The 18285-nt window shown below is 39.3% G+C and overlaps 1 protein-coding gene and 1 long non-coding RNA gene across 2 annotated transcripts; both read left to right on the plus strand.

The window, feature by feature from the left end:
* The first annotated feature begins 1008 nt into the window (after positions 1-1008).
* Positions 1009-14082, plus strand: LOC124275592. Its single transcript, XR_006898322.1, has 2 exons — positions 1009-1231; positions 13813-14082. It is a non-coding gene; the product is annotated as an uncharacterized LOC124275592 (long non-coding RNA).
* Positions 14083-15265: 1183 nt separating this feature from the next.
* Positions 15266-17183, plus strand: LOC124275496 (toll-like receptor 4). Its single transcript, XM_046711111.1, has one exon. It carries the CDS (start codon positions 15369-15371, stop codon positions 16929-16931), a length of 1563 nt encoding a protein of 520 aa, XP_046567067.1. The 5' UTR covers positions 15266-15368; the 3' UTR covers positions 16932-17183.
* Positions 17184-18285: the final 1102 nt, after the last annotated feature.

Below are 18285 nucleotides of genomic sequence, written 5' to 3' on the forward strand. Positions count from 1 at the left end.
CACTCCCTGTAAAACCCATACCACTAGGCAGTCACTCACTCACTCACTCGCTGACTCACCCAACGTCAACTTTCTCGGGGTTCTATTCACGTTAAAAAAGGAAGACTGGACCTGTCTTCTCACTGAGCTATTCAATACTTCAAGTTGGCATTTTACGTCGGCTTCCAATTCAAGGGCACAATACATTTGCGTGCTTGTTTGTTTAACGCCGTACTCAGCAATTTTTCTGGTAACTGCCAAAATAATCTGGACCAGACAATCCAGTGATTGGCATCACGAGTATCAATTTAGGCAGCTGGGATACGATGACATGTGTGAACAAAGTCAACAAGCGTTGACAACCCCGTTGACGCCTCTTTCGGCAAGCATCGGTTGCCGGAGATCTATTTCAACCCCGATTATCCTGAGTTCAAGAGGACAAGATCCAGTTTGTACATCGGATCTTCTGTAAACCTGTGAACCTATTCCTTCTCTGAACTCCAATGTGCACTATTGGAATTGAATGACCACCAGTCATGTCCCAGCCCAAAGTCATCGGATATTGCTAAAAGCGGCGTTAAACTAAACTCAGTCAGTCAGTCAGCCAAAGTCATCGGCCATTGTAGACACAAAATCCCCGTTTGAAAAACGCACTTGGCGCTTTCTTCCCTTCAAAAACCCAACCAAAATACAATTGTACTTTACCTCCTTCAAATGTCTGACGATATTTCCACAGGAGGTTGCGTCAGGTGAACTGTATTTTCATCCGGGGGGCGGTGGGGTAGCCTTGTGGTTAAAGCGTTCGCTCGTCACGCCGAAGATCCAGGTTCGATTCCCCACATGGTAAAATGTGTGAAGCCAATTTCTGGTGTTCCCCGCCGTGATATTGCTGGAATATTTCTAAAAGCGGCGTAAAACTAAACTCACTCACTGTATTTTCATCCAATCGACAGTGAGACATATAAATTCACCGCACGTTTCAACAAAGCAATCACAAAGCATATCGGATTTTGAAATGATCAAGGAACTCAGAAGGTGTGAAATATGGATTGTGGCGATGATGGGATGGTCCCTGGAAAGCTAGCGAATTCACCTACATTCTTCCCACCCGGATGTTTGGAGACGAGGAGGGTGTTCATCCATGCGGGAATCTGAAGTCACATCCTGATGTAGCACACTTCGGGTCTGGGTGAACTCTGTTAGCATCTCCAGCGACATTCTCTCCTCCAGCTAATCAACAACACTTTAAAAGGTACGTTTAAATTTAGTATCTTAACTACCTCTCCAAGTTACGTTAAGATTTACCAAGAACTGTACACATATCATTTGCAGCTTCCAAGAGATAACCCCACATCTTCCATCTTCCATCTTCCACCCTCAACGAAGACACCTCTAAGCTTTTCAATCGCTAACACAAATCTCAAATGTATTGTATTATCCAGTACTACCAATTTCGCAATGGAGGGAGTAAGTAGAGTGTAACGCCACTTGTAACTATAACCCAGCCATGACACGATAGGCAGACATCCAAACGGGTTTTTACATATTAACCTTAGGGCTCTGGAAGGATGTAGTGAAGTAATCGAGCCGCGCTTGAGTGCCTTGCCTTACCAGGGGAGATAATTCACATCTTCAAGTCTGAATCGTGTGTTGCAGACATTGAAAAGACGCAATTTTGGTGTCTGGGTATATTTTGACAAAGATTATTCTGAAAATAAAACCTAAATCCATTTATTTTCTACAGATTAATAAAAGGTATCTATGAGAAGTTTATAAACGCTGTGTCATTTGCCTGAAGCCCAGTTTTGAAAGTTCTGAAAAGTTGCTCTGATATGGATATTCACATTAAATACCAAATTACTGATAATCATTTTTAAAAGACATATGAACAACATTTGAAGATATCAATAATGTTTTCTAAGATTTCAGTATACAATTGAAGATATCTTAAATCAAGTTCTAATATTCAAAGTAGAATTACTGAGGTCTTGAAATGTTACTAATATCAAGAAAATATCTCGTAATATCTGAAAATGTGTCAAAGATATCGAAAACACTTCATTAAAATTTTATTGCCGATGTATGTAATTATTAATCTTTCTATTCGAGATATGTTTAATTAATTTCAAGACATATCCAATTTAATTCAAGACTTCTCTAATTTAATTCAAGATATTCTTAAAACAATTGAAAATATCAGTAACTTCTACGGATACACTATGGAGGGTTGAAGAATATTAAATTGCATATCTGATGGTGTCAAAAAGACGAAACATTCAGTAGACAATTCCGATATTTTGTTTTGTGTAAAAACGGCATAAAATTATATGCACAGGTGGTGGTCATCTTGCGTTGTGGTGGTGGTGGTCAGTCTCTGTTTTCCATTTCTGGGTCTGTCAGATGTCTGGCCAGTCCGCTTGACGCGTCTCGTTTATCTCATGATCTTCTTGTACCACTGGAAGGGAACTTGGTTACAGTGAGAGAGGCGTCCTCCCATTGGTCAGACGTCCCACTAGTCATACGGGTTAAAACAACATATGGTATGGTTGACTGCACCAACAACTACTTTTGTAATCATTCATGATTATGTTTACATTAAGTTTTAATCGATTGCATGCGATGGTAGCGTAGCGATCGGCAAAGCAGGCGGGTGGGGTGCACCGAAGTGTCCGGTCTTGTCATGATATATTGAACTGTGAAGTATTTTGAGTCGGGGGTCATCTCAAAAACAATATTTTTAAATCTTTAATCCTCGCAAAGACACGAGGGCCTGTGTTTGTGGGGCATCATTCCTCGTCCCCCTAGCCCCCTGTTGTTACAAGCCACTAATTAGTATTCCTAGCCCCTAGCCCATGGCTGTTCTGTTAGCTGTACTCACTCCCCTGAAACTGGATTAACTGCTACTAAGCTCATTAGGCTGACCACCCGATCCCGTTAGTCACGTCTTACGACAAGCATGGCTTACTGAGGACCAAATCTCACAAGGGAATTACGTTTGAGTGAGTGGGTATAGTTGTACACCGCTTTCAGGAATATTCCAGCAATATCACGGTGGGGGACAACAGAAATGGGCTTCACGCATTGTACCCAGTGGGGATTCGAACCCGGGCCTTCGGCGTGAATTATTAGCAACAGTGATCATCTACTGATAGATAATGATCACTGAGCCGTGATTCTCTATCATCTATACCAAGTACCGGTAGTCACCTACTCACAACCAACACCTGACCTAACGAGTTAATTAATAGTAGCAGTAAATCCAGTTACAGGGGAGTGAGTACAGCTAACAGAACAACCAGGCGAGGGGCTAGAGGTACTAATTAGTGGCTTGTAACAGCAGGGGGCTAGGGGTAGAGGGGTGGTGTCTAAAGTTCATCTGAATGTTTGAATCTATAATTCGAGGTGATTTAATTCAATTTACATTTTTTTATATTTCGTCTCCCAACTGTTCCATGTCAAGACAATGTTGACTAGGACATCATAAGTGGTCACGTATAATGTGGTGATATTTGTCCCATGCTTTTAATTCCACCAGGAAGCGTATGGACTTTACGTGAATTGCTTGTAATAGAACTGTGCAGAATCGGTTCACTTTGGTTGAAAATCTACTTGCATAAATATTGCTGTAAGGCGGACCTGTCATTCCTTCCTTTTTGGCATAGTTTTCTCTATGCTTCGATTTACTTTAATATTCCGGAGACACTGACTGACTGAGTTTTGGTTTTACGCCGCTTTTAGCAATATTCCAGCTACACCACGGCGGGGGAACACCAGAAATGGGCTTCACACATTGTAACCATGTGGGGATTCGAACCCGGGGTCTTCGGCGTGACGAGCCAACGCTTTAACCACGAGACTACCCCACCGCCCCTCCGGAGACATATAGTTCAGTAAAATCCAATCTAATGAATGCACTCATGGAATTAAAATAGCCATGAATCGCCACTTGAACAGGGATGTAAAGCTACAGTCTATTCCTCAAGCCTGTATTGTTTATTCAGTGTGTTACATGAGACAACACTTTACATTTTGAAGTCTATTTATGATTGACAGATAGTCATCATTATCTACAACAAGTTGTAGATCACAATCATCAGAATCATCATGAACATTGACTAAATTGTTTTCTTCTGAAAATAATTCTTTTGTACAGACTGTGTGAGTTAATCATTGTGAATGGGTCTTTTGACTATCTATTTGTACGTGTTCCATTTCGAGAGGTAATGGTACCATTATTGGGACTTGCAATCACTCGCACGTACTGACTACAAAATGTTACATAGACATGCTTTAAGAATGTAAAAACTGGAGAACCGTACATGATGCACACCAAAATTCTATTGGGATAATAGAGTAATCATGTTATCTTATGACTTGTTCATTTGGGCGACTTGAAATTACATGATGCACACCATTTATTGGCCAAGGTAATGTTCTATACAACAGAACAACTTATTGCCTTATCCTGAATGAACACAATATAATAGGAATTTTTCCGTTACCATCATCTTCCAATCTCTAATTCTGCGGTACCAATGGTAAAGACTCTGTGACATTTCTCAAATATTATTTTAGTGAAATTGCTGTTGAAATATTGATATATATGACACAATTTCATGTGGGAAACTTGACATAATTCATTGTGAATATTTAGTTCTTCGAAGGTTGTTAATCTTGATGTTTTACTCATATTTATCATCAAAATGACTTTCATTGCAAATTATGATATAAAATGATATCTATGCTATTGCCATTTTATCTTATTATAACACATATCATTGCAAAGACTGTGACAAATCACAAAGACTGTCAGAAATCATAAAGTTTCTGTCGCAAAAATCACAAAGTCGCCACTCTCATTGTAACCAAGTTCCCTCTCAGTGTATACAGCCGAACGTTCTGGCAATATGTTTGTGCGAAGCCCACTTATGTTGCCGTCGATGATTATGTTCATAATCTCTAACAATAATTATCATCAAGATTCATCAATATGAACTTTTAGCTTGCGAATAATTTCTTTCGCAATCTGGTTAATTTTATAATAGTTCAAGATTCAAGATTCCCTTTGTCGGTATTATGAGCCAAATGACCTATTGTGCAACTACAATAACATTTTTAATCACTTAGTCACGTGATTTACAGGAATTATGTATGAGGAAAACATGTTTCAAGTACAAGGAAACAGATTCAATTTAACATATGTTATATTTGGGATTACACTTTCTTAGTAAAGCACAGATTCTAGTAGTTTTGTTGGGTTGAGTCCCATCCGGGATTCGAACCCACACCCTCAGAGTATGGGACTCAACCCAACAAAAGTACTAGAATCTGTACTTTACTAAGAACGTGTAATCCCAAATATAACATATGTTACATTTGACCACTTTCTAAATGACATTGTGTATTTCATAACAGATACAATGGTGTTTATATTTGTTGAGTTCAAAATTCATAACAAAATTTGCTTACTAGGTTGTACATTATATAGCCATGGTAGAAATTTCTCAAGAATATGAGTATATTTTGGGCAAACAAAGAATACATGGTGCTCATCTTCAATTTCAAGTAATTCACAATTTGTATATACTATATCCACAATATTGCCGTCACATGAATTTAATCTACGATATCCGTTAATCTTTAAAACATGTAATGAAATTCTGAATATAAAAAAACTTCTTCTTAAAGATTTATCACTTATGTTTAACAGGTAGTTCTCAGGTTGTAACGCAGATTTAGCACTTGCATAAGATGACAGATATTTGGATGAAGAAATATTATTATGCCAATCCTGTGCACACATATCAAATAAACGTTGTTGTAGATTATGTATAAAGAGTCTTTCATTCCCAACATCTTGACAAAAATATACGAATGAGAAACCACAACCAAACAATAAAGAGCGAATTTGCGAAACCCAGTTGTGGTTACCACTTTCATCCATTGACTTAAGCATTATATAGCACTGATATGGATAGTTGCAAACTACTGACATAAGCTAATCATATTCATCTTGTATCTCTTGACAAGTACAACATTCACACTATCGGGATTCCCTTGAAGTGAGTGAGTCAAGTGATTCCTCTGCAATCTAATGAATGAATCGCTAATAAACAGTCACGACACAGAGTGCTTGAGAAAAGTTGATGTCACCCCTCCACTTCGGTTTGAACAACAAGCAAACTGTTCAAATAGGAAACATAATCACGGTGACATCTCGGTATAAGTCAAAAGAGGGAATTGCATCGGAGTGAGTGAGTGAGTGAGTATGGTTTTACGCCGCGTTCAGCAATATTCCAGCAATATCACGGCGGGGGACACCAGAAATGGGCTTCAAACATTGTACCCATGTGGGGAATTGAACCCGGGTCTTCAGCGTGACGAGCGGACGCTTGAACCACTAGCACCACACAAAATGACTGTATTACCCAAATTTACTAACGTCAGGAAATCTACGTATCATCTGGCCGTCAGATTTACACACGTTTAAAGGGGTGTTAAAATAAACGAACATTCAACTCTGCATTTACATGTATTTTACAGGTGTGTAAATCTGGCCATTGTTTTCATGTGTTTCCTAACATGTGTAACATATGTAAATCCTGTGATTGTAGGACATGCATTTCAATACCCTTGAAATCTCGTATGACCAGGGTTAGGTTTGTCATATAGTTAGTACATGCGTAAATGGTTGGAAATGGGTAAATATAGTGTTACAAGATTAGCACTACTTTAACATGTATTTCAATGGTTCTGTAATGTAACTGTCACATAGGGTTCGTTAGCGCGTCCGACCACGCCATAATGAGATAATTAGAAACACATGGTGAAGTGATACCCATGACTGAGCACCACTAATAACGTGCGTGTCTTTCTTGACATACACATGGTGTCTGTTTAAAAGGTTCAAATATCGGGTCTATGGGCCAGAGCGATATGTATGTTAGGGAGTGTGTGTGTGTGTGTGTGTGTGTGTGTGTGTGTGAGGGAGCGGGTGTGGCGTGGGGTAGGCCTAGGGTGGGGTGGTGGCGGTGGGTCGGTGTTGGGGTACTGATAAGTCTTTCAGACCAGTAGGTAATATCGTTTATACTTTTTGTAATGGAAATTACATAACAGTTTAAATAACTGACCTTAGGTACACTTCTTATATATGCTATACAAGGAGACACTGCTAATTACAATAAAACACAGACAGATGTGTTCACACAGACATGAACCGGTAGGTCCCTAATTTTAGTGCTCACTTGTATGAGTTATCCGACTGATCATAGCTGCACAAATTTCATTATCTATACTTTCATAAAAGATGATTACAATGTATTAATGATTCCCGGTGTAAATTACTGTTGTTAATGTGTGAACATCCACATACTTGGTATGACCTCTTTTTGATTCGGAATACAGGTATTATTCCATACGGACGTTTTCTCAAATTTCAGTTACCCGACGGAATATACTGTAGACATATTTTGTTTCAACCTCTTGGGTAGACTAAAGAAAATTGTAGTGATTGCAATTAGCTCATAACTAAGCAGTTTCGATAATTGTTGAAAGCTTACTACCTGACAGCATTATGTTGCTCATGCGTTTTCTTTTTTGCTTTTTGCTGTCTAATGTGTTATACATTATATTATTGTGTTAATCATTTTGGTATCTCAATATCATGGAATATAATTTGTACTTATATTACTATCAAAGTACCTAAACGTATTATCTGTATGCTTTACTGTTATTGGGTGAAACTGTTAAAAGTACCTTCGTACAGAATTTCGAGGAAATAGAAACTGAAAATTACTAGATCAATGGAAAACTAAATTGGATAAAGATTGCAAACAATCATTATTTATATTCCACTTTTTAAATTATCGGTGTGCAGATCATGTCACTAACATAAAAACTGAAGGATATATGGTGACAAAACTGGGTTCAATCTTGAATGTATAATAAATGTACCAACAGTATCAAGGAATGATGGGGTACGCTCGTGGCTTAAAGCGTTTGCCTGTCAGGTCAAAAAGCGGTGTTTGATTCCCGACAAAGGCACATTAAGACTGAAAATATATTATTTTGATAAAGGCAAAGATCTTAATTTCAATTGAAAAAAAGAGACGAAGTAATTTGGAAGATTCACAGACTAACAACATCTATATTGGGGCTACAGGTGCAGGAAGCATCTTCAATTATAAAATCACATTCCACAAACATCAGATAAAGGTTTAAATGACAAGCATATTTATTGGTATCTTGCCAAGCTCTGTCCTCTCTCAGTGCCGTATAACCAGAGTGCTGTGGTCACTACCTCAGGTGGCCAAATTCAGCCATCCCATTACTTTACAGTATTTTCTTACAGGCATATATATGGAAAGTTAACTTTTACGGGTATGGAAAGAGTGGGGGGAAACACGTGCAAAGTATTAGCCAGCTGAGATTATCCTTCAAAAACATCATATGTACAGCAATCACTTATCATTATGGCATTACAAAAAGGACATATTTCCAGACAGCATAACATCACCTTTGGCTGGAGTTCCAAATAATTTGACATCGAAAGCCTGTCAGTTAACGCAAAGGAAATAACCCTTGTGTTTTAAAATGATAGTCACAATGAAGTGTAGGTTGCCATGCATTTTCTAGTCTGTCTCACAGTCCCTGAACCACATTATTTCCCCTACTGCCAAGCCCTCTCTGCAATGCTAAAGCCTTAAATGAAGCAAGTCTAGATCTCCTCAGGTCCAGGGTCTGTTAACATCTGCAAGAACCCTAACTCACTTTGGGGGTCGGGTTACAAAGTAAACATATCTATAGCTAACTGCCATGGCTAGCCGGACTGAATCTCGTGTCTCCCTGGGGCTCCTTTTCAATTTAAATGGGCTTGTTTGTTACTATCAAAATTATATATATTCAGACACTAATCGTTAGTCTATGGATTTTCCAATATAATGGAAATACTAATATTGACCAAATAAAATTCTAAAGGAGCCTTTCTTCAAGCAGTGACTTAACGCCATACATAGCTAGACTTGCTTAGATGATAGACTTCATATAAGGCATCACAGATATTTCACAAACATGGTACAGGACCCTTAGCCTCATTAGCTTATTGCCTCACCACTTGCGAATTAAGCGTTGGCAGATGTAAATGTTACTGGAGATGTTGGTCCCGCCAGCTGTGGGTGTTTGGTATGGCACTCCATAACTCGAACCCTGCAGTGAGTTTTCCTAGAGACGGAAGGGGAGAAAATATCGTTCTGTGACTATGGAAAACCAAAAATGTGGACAACAAACCATTGTTTGGGTCTTTTAATTGTAAATATGATTCAAATAGCTTAACCTAGATTTCAATATCCTCCGAATGTACATTTGGTGGAAAATATACATTTATCCCGAGCCAAGAACGAATGTTTATATATAATTAAAAAATGTAACAGCACTAGTATCCATTTTGTCTTTTGTCTTCTACCCGTCAGAACTAGATTAACAACTAGTCTCTGATATGAACATATTTTACAGAAAAAAAGTTCATAGTAAAAAAAAAATATTATATAAGGAAAACGAGCCCTGAGACTTTCTCCTGAAGCTGTGGAATCTAGACTTGCCACATTTTGTAGACTTGCGTGGGCTTGGATATATTTGCTTCAGGGTCTGTATGACAGACGACGTCCCAACATACGCTCAATCACATGTGTCTCCAGGTCACGGAGAATCAGTGGTTAGAGGCCCGTATTGCAATTCTCGTGCGTTTGCCAGGCACGTAGCAAGCCAATTTTTTCGTGTAAGCCCTATGGGCTGCAAAGCCTTATATTTAGGTGGTATTGAGGGCTTGCCCGGAAAGACTTCCGCATGTATTCCCCCTTAAATTTCATTCTAGTCAAATCATATGACCTGAATATATATTCCTCATCCGATAAGGATGAGTTTTAACGTGTTTTGTTGATTGTATTTGAACATACTGAAAGACATATTCTACTACTAAAAATGCCACTTAAAGAAAGTTTTCCTCATCGTTAAAATTTAAGGGGGGGGTGATACGGACGGAAGTCTTACCACCATGGAAATTGAAATGTGATTTCCTCATATACAAATATGTTTGGACATATTTTATACATGTCTGCTGCATTGATACAATACCATACATCGAGTATTTGGTGTTTTTTCTAAAATAATTGATAAACCAATGATAAATAAACAACTGCATTTCAGTGATGATTCACATATAATCATGACTGTAACAAAACATCCTCATACATGTCGATGGAAAAACAATCATCACTGAAAGCTATGATATGAAGAATAACCTGTTTACTGTACATGGTAATGCTTTAATCAAAGAATATTGTAGTCAGTATGATACATAGAGGGATTTCCACTTTTTAAATGGAACGTATTTGTAGGTATTTTTGGCAAGAATTAGAAGAAAAATTATTTTTTAGCAAAGATCATGTGTACGCTCGAGCTGTTTTTTTATAATGGTAGCTAGTCCCTGTTTGCATGTGTTGTTGACGCGGCATGGACGCCTTGTAACATCACTATTTGATTATGATTCACAAACACATGCCCATGATATGGTCGGAATCGTGCCAAGGATTAGCAGATACTTATCATGAAAACAGGGTTTTTATGTAGGTGGCTTGAAACTCGCTTTTACAAAGGCCTATAGGTTCGATCACAATACATTTCGTTTTACAGCTTCTCTTTTCTTAACATGCTCACGTCAAAACTGATTTAAATTCTAATCGCAGATTAAAGAATAACACAATAAATAGTATGCCAAATTATCGTTACCATGACAACCCTGTGATATTTCACCTTATGTAAGAGAGTAATGCAGATGATACTGTCGGCTGTAAATTTTGATAAGTTGCTTCATCGCTATCAATAAACACTGGGTATCTATACAATTATATGTGTGATCAAAGGCCATATGATAGATTATGTGGTCTCTGGTGTGATGGAGGAGAACTTGCATCGCTAGTTTTCTCGATAATCTGAACACATGTATGTAGCGTGAAACCGGCAGATACTTTAGAAGAAAGTGTTTGCCCTACCTGTAACAACGATGTCCCGTGTCTATAAAAGGGATATAATGTGGGGATGAATTACATGTACTTTTATCTTGGCCCGTTTATGATGATACATACTGCGATCTTTCACAATAATCCCTCTATCAGATTGAGGGTACGTTTTAAACATAACCGGTATTTCTATTATTGTATTTATAAAGTTCTTCGAACGTTCTCCATATACGGCCGTCAGATACATCGCGCACTACCCTTTTCTCTTTTGATCTTCTCAAACGACTGTTACAAGTTCGAAGAATCCTGGTCAAAGTAGAAAAGTCTTAAGACTATTCCCTACAATTCTGTAACTTACACATTGTACCCTAAATGGGTAGAGCTTTCGTTCAGGGGAATATCAGTTATTTCCAATGTTGTAGAAAGCTCTCCACTTACTTAGGAAAACACTGAGATATTGTATTCATGTCGGAATGATATTTTCAGCCCCTGTCAGATCTGAACTTGAACATGCGAGGTCTGCGTCTGTGTCAGACTAAAGGCCTACAAGATGTTTAGCAACACTGGCGTGTAATAGCCATAGATCTTCTCCAAACAAGGGAATATATATCTTGTGAGAATGACTTCTCCGACAGGGAAATTTACAGCAATGCGACATCACAATTACTTACGTGATATTTACTCGCAATCTGAGTTATGGATCGTCAATTTAAACAGGAAAATATAGACGAATTTCACAAAAGGCACCGAGATCCAACATGCCGATGATATACTCAGAGAACGCACCCGCCTGTGCTATCCGGTCATAATCGCTACACGATAAAACAATTTTTCATTTCATGTCTCACAGAATATATAATTTGATATGGCATTGTTTGTTATCGTATACTTTTGCGTTAGTGAAACAAATGTGGACAACTTTAAAGTTTATGTATGGCGTTATTACAGCAAAGGCTGAGCGAATGGAGAAATAACATTGTTCAGGCACTGTGAGACTATTAAGGAAGGTCACATGCAGTGCAATAATATTCCAATTATGTACTGCCACAAAATATTTTACAGTAGTGATGCGCGAGCTGAACAGACTTAAGAAATTACGAGTTGATTCGTGTAGCATATTTGGCTGTGCTCCAAGAGAGACAAAGTGCTATTCTATTGGGACAGCTAGGGACACTTGCAAGGACAAAGGGACAACGCATCGCCCTTTGTTCACCACTGAACATTTTAATCCCTCGATACATGCACCTCACAAGATTTGCCAACACCACGGACAAGGCGTAACTGATACTGGTAGCAAGAGCGAGTGCAGCTTGATAAGGCGTGTTATCTTGCGTAATACTGCTTTCTTTGTCAGGCTCTTTTGGTGATAAGAATATTGAGGTCATGTGAACTTTGATTTCAAACGTATTAAAATGTGTGAAAATGAAATTACATGAACCAAGTAATTCACATGATGAATATATATGATCATTTTGCTTGAGTACAGGTAACATGAAGGTGTATGAACCGTTCATATACATACCCCTGAAATCAGGTATGATACATAAATATCTAAGGTGTGTAAATATTTGCAAATTTGAAAATTTACATATGTTTCCCCACCTAAGTAAATTCACATGTTTCCAACCCGAGTAAACTTAGAACGAAATCGGAAATTTCAGCACCCATTGAAATTCAAAGGAATGCATTGGAAATACTATATGATCATGTATTTACCGGGGTATCTGTTTTGCAATTCATGTTTGGAAATCCCTGACAATCCGGTCAGGGCATACATGAACGAGGTGCTTGTGCATACGAAAATGAACGATGAGCATATGTTTCAAAGGTATAGATTCATATGAAATATATGCCCGAAGTTAGGAAATATCTGAAAACATACGTAAATCCGGTCATGGCATGTATTTCCTACTGTATTTACGTATATTTCAATGGTTTACTATCCGGCTTTTGGTCCTGTATAGGCTACCCCACCGCCCCGAATTGCATCGGACATTATGGTGTCAATCTTGATTTGGACGGTTTTCAGGAAAGTAGACAAATCACTCTGTAGACCTTTTAATTTTTACAATTATCTTGCATCACACAGTTGTTAATGTTTGTTTCTAGCCGGTTTGTTTTGGTTGAAAATGAAAATCGTACACATGCAAATGTCACCAATTATCTTTCAAGAGTGATTACTGTACAAACAATTATGGTCACAAGGAAGTGCAAGTGGTGATGCACTCTCAAAACATTCATTATTATCATATCAACATTGATTGACTCCGATGTACCTCCCATTTTTCAGTCGTAAATTAAAAATGAAGTTCCCCGATATGTTTTTAACAGTACATATGAACACTTGCTTCTGAATCGTACAGTCAGCTCTACATTCAGCAGAGATTTCTTGAGGGGTTTGGCGCAGTTTGTTCCGTTTTATTATGAGTGTGAGTTTTAGGGTAACACTGCTCTATTTCATGCTACTTTTCAATCATATTGGTCTGGTTTCACACAGTGTGCCTGTGTGATGAATCTATCGAGGCTCTCCTTGGTAACCACACCACCCTGAAAACCTGTAACCAGATATCTAAATGAATAAGAACAGCGTTGTATAGGTGTCATACGTACAATCCCCTATCCTCCCTACTCCACCAGAAGACACTCCCAACCTCCACTCAGTAACTCACCCTCACTCACACACACGAAAGAAACTACCCAAAACAAAACAACACAAAGTAAAACAAACAAGAAAGCAAAATAATATACATTGTATATGTATAGGCCTACATTTTTAAAAGCATTAACCACTTAGCACTTGCTCAACTGTTTTGTGTTGCAGGTTCAATCTGTCTGGATTACCATGGCGGCAGTGTGGCTTGTGGTGCCCCTCTTGACAATAACCTCCGCAGTGCTATCAAGCAATGGTGCTCTGACACAGCGACCTGGAAAGAGAACCGAAAACAGCCACCTTTACAATGTCTCGCAACGAACGCAAGTCGGGAATATCATAAAAGCGTGGACAGAGGAGAACAAAGGGCCGAGAGAATATCACGGCAATAGATTCCGTTCGTCATCAGATTTAACAAGGAACAGGGTGAGAACATTAAAAGAGAAAAGGATAAAATCAAACGATAAAGCAAACACCGTAAACAAAAGAAATGAATTCACTGAACGACCTCCATTTGAGAAGCTGGGTAAGACTTCAAGTTCAGTCTACCTTGCTGATACTGCAGAGGTATCCTCTAAAGATTGGCAAGATAGCGGCCGTCGACCAATACTCAGGAAGAGAGCAAACAGGAAGATCCCGGTTCTCCATGGCGTGAGGAGAACGCCTCCTCCAGTGAACACTACTGCTTCAACTGCTGTTGGGATCAGTGTTGCATCAGATGTTTGCAATATGAGTCACAAAGGCCTACGATCAGTTCCCCCTGTTTCAAGTTGCACGATCCTTGATCTCAGTCACAACAGGATCAGTGGCATCACAAATACCTCTTTCCCTGTGCCACACCATGAAATTAAAATTCTGGTGTTGAGCAACAACTTAATCAGCAGTCTTGACATAGGTGCTTTCGTGAATACGTCCTCATTACGGACCCTCGATCTCAGCAACAACTACCTATCTTCAGCAGAGTTCTTCCCAGAGTTCGTCTTCAGACCAATACCAAATCTCATTACCCTTTACCTCCACGGTAACATGGACTCATCCCCGACTAATAATGCCGAGTACCCGGACAGAGCTTTATCATGGCTAAAACTGCTAAAGAACCTTACTCTGGATGGCTATGAAAATCTTGCACTTGGGCCTGGTTTCAAGCATCTGACATCTCTACAGTACCTGGCTTTTGGGCAAAATGGGAATTCGTGCTACACAACTGCTCTTTATAATGACACCTTTCGCAATATTGTAGGGCGGCTTATAGGTTTGAATATGTCATACTGCAACTTGCAAACAATTCAAAACGGCTCCTTCTTGGCGTTTACCAAGCTTTTGTATGTTGATTTTAGCCACAACAGTAATTTGAAAATGAATATGGTATTTGGTGCAGTTTTAAAACACCAACTGAATTATTTGGGATTAGAAAGTATCAAACAAATTAATACCAGTATAACAGTATCCAGTTCTTATCATTTACCTTGCATAGTGGACCTTGATTTATCTAACAATAGTATAGTTTATATGGACCCTGTGTTTATAAGCAAAATCTTAGCACCCTGTTTGACAACATTGTCTCTTCACGGTAACGCTCTGAACAGTTCTCAGAGCACCATGGCTCTTCTAACAGCTCTTAGTAAGGTTAGGTATCTTTACTATCTGGATTTTTCGTCTCAAAGAAATTCGTCCAAATCATACATTACGAGTAAAGGAGACAAACGTTTCTATTCAACAAAAGTATCATGTACAATGAGAAGAAGTTAGTAATTCCGAATTCATTATATTTTGCTAACTTCAGTAATTCCTACACTGAATCTGAATCTGAATTTTACGGAACTTATACCTTCGTCGGAGCCAAAGGACTGAGGATCCTGGATGTTTCCAGCAACCCTTTCAACTGTAGAAGTCAAATTGTAGGACTTGAGTACCTTCTTTCTCTGAACATGTCTCAGTCAAACTGCTACAGAGTAAATATGAAACTGTTTGAAACGTTCACTAGCCTCCAAGAGCTGAGACTTGATCATTCACATCTAGATGTTGGCTTTCAGGACGTAAAGCATAATACACTATTTGCTCCTCTAACAAGTCTAAAATCCGTTTCCATGTCACAGAACAATTTGGAGACTCTTCCTGAAGACCTTTTCGCGCGTAACCAGCATCTCTCTGTTATAAACCTATCGGGAAACAAATTAACATCCATTCCTATGGCGTGGTTAAATCTATCGGTCCTCACTGAAATCGATTTTTCCAACAACAACATCAAAGTTATTGGACCAACAGTCAGGAAACAACTTGAATTGTTAGCTACGAAGAGGCCCATCAAACTACACCTCAGAGGCAACAAATTGTCCTGTGCTTGCAGTGACCTCGATTTTGTCAAATGGATAATATCAACCAAGGTAATCCTTGACAAGGAGCATGGTTATGATTGCAAAATGCCCAATGGCTCCATCTTAAATATACAGTTACGTAACAGCGCGTTGACAGATTTGGAACTGATTTGTATGGAGCCAATGTTGAAGATAATCATGATATGTGTCGCTGCTCCACTCATCGTAGGAGTGTTTCTTGGGTCCCTTTGTTACAAAAATCGATGGACTCTGAAGTACATATGGCTCAAAATGAAAATGAAATGGGGTGTGTATGTCCCCCTAATTGAACCAACTGAAGGTGTAAAGTACGATTTGTTTGTTTGCTATAGTCACCATGAAACTGAATGGCTAATACTGACCCTCCTCGCGAAGCTTGAGACAGAACTCGGTTTCAAGCTTGCCTTCTATGACCGCGATTTTCTCCCAGGAAGTTTGATAAGAACCCAGATTGTGGAGACACTGCATGCGAGTCGAGCATCTTTGTTCGTTATCACCGAGAGCTACCTGCAGTCTTCCTACTGTGAATTCGAGTTTCAAATGGTGGCACTAAGGTCTCTCGAAAAACTTAGCCATAAGATATTCGTCATCATCAAGGACGATATTCCAGTACATAGGCTTCCCTTCTTCCTCCAGAACATGTGGAACAGGGTCGTGTGTCTCCCATGGACTGATGATGAGTTTGGACAGGCTGAACTGTGGAGAAAGCTGGACACAGCACTTAAGAAGAACAGACCTCCAGTTTTGGAAGAGGAAACACCAGATGCTTCCGCGGATGAGGAACAAGGGATGGCTTGTGGGGTCCAGCAGGAAACTGGACCGGCAGGGCGCTCGTCTCCTGTTATGGACTTGAATTCCCTTACCAGTGAGCTGTGGCATGAGGTTATGATGGAACAAGCTGAAAGACAACCTAATTCACATGACATTAGGGAGTGAGTGACTTGGGTTTTTTTCCTCGTTTTAGGTAACGGGAGGGGAAGCTTGGTTATTCGTCTCGTTCATGATTATTTTCACTTCTAAAGCACTATTTTGTGTGCATGCAAGCATGTTTGTGTGTGCCTTTACGGAGAGTTTACAAACCTTAATGTAATTACTGGTGGGTTGATCAATATGCATGTAATGCCGGATTGTATGCCTTTGTATTCTTGTATTCCATGTTGAGTCAGACAGAGCCTGCGGATTTAACAGGTAACAGTGTCAAGTTATGCTTTAATGAGATGACCCATGAAGATCCGGTTTAGAATTGGTCTTCGAACCCATGCTTGTTGTAAGTGGCGACTAACGGGATCGGGTGGTCAGACTCTCTGGCCTTATTGACACATGTCACAGTATCCCAATTTCGTAGATCGATGCTCATGATGATCACTGGATTGTCTGGTCCAGACTCGATTATTTACAGACCGCCGCCATATCGCTGGAATATTGTGGAGTGCGGCGTTAAACAGCAAACGAACAAAACTTTGGATTGTGATTGCGGACATGTAAATATTTGAGGAATTCGTGTGTATGTGTGTGTGCCTGCGGGCGGGTGGGCATGCGTGCGTGCGTGCGTGTGAGGGAAATGGAGCACTGACGATATCCAAGTGGGGAAGGGTGTCACTGCTTCAGGTGAACTTCTAACTGCCTTATAGCCTTCACGGTTACACCTTATCATCAGGTAGGACTGACTCAACCTAACCATCTTTATATATTACATAAGAGCTTAAAGCCATATGTGTTCATGAGAATATACTTGAGAAATAAACTGTTGTTCTCACGTCGTGACAAACATATTGAACTCGGAGAGGTTTTATTGTCAATTAATATAACCGCCAAAACAAATCACATTCATGGGAGACAGAAATTCTAAAAATAATAATAAGAGTGAGTGAGTTCAGTTTTAGGCCGCTTTTAGCAATATCCCAGCAATATCACGCCGGGGACACCAGCAATGGGCTCCACACATTGTATCATGTTAAGGCCGGGACAGATAGTGACTTCACCAGAACTTTTGCGTTAATCTGTCTAACATAACACAAGGTTAGAGACATAACTCTACTTGTGAGCCAAACTGAGACGCTTTCACCGTTGGGCTAAGCAAGCTTAGGACATTGAAGAAGGATAAAGAAAACCCGTAAAGATCCGGGATAGAAATGCTTCTGAGTCAACCCATACTTGTCGTAAGAATATACTATCGGGATCAGATGATCAGGTTCTCTGGCTTGGTTGATGCTTGTCATCGTATCACACTGATTTGGTTCAGACTCAATTATACTGGACAAAATAAGTTAGGAATATTGGTATTTTTGCG

Source organism: Haliotis rubra, unplaced genomic scaffold, assembly GCF_003918875.1.
Source record: "Haliotis rubra isolate DU_JTF1 unplaced genomic scaffold, ASM391887v1 Scf1, whole genome shotgun sequence".
In the NCBI taxonomy this organism is placed as follows: Eukaryota; Metazoa; Mollusca; class Gastropoda; order Lepetellida; family Haliotidae; genus Haliotis; species Haliotis rubra.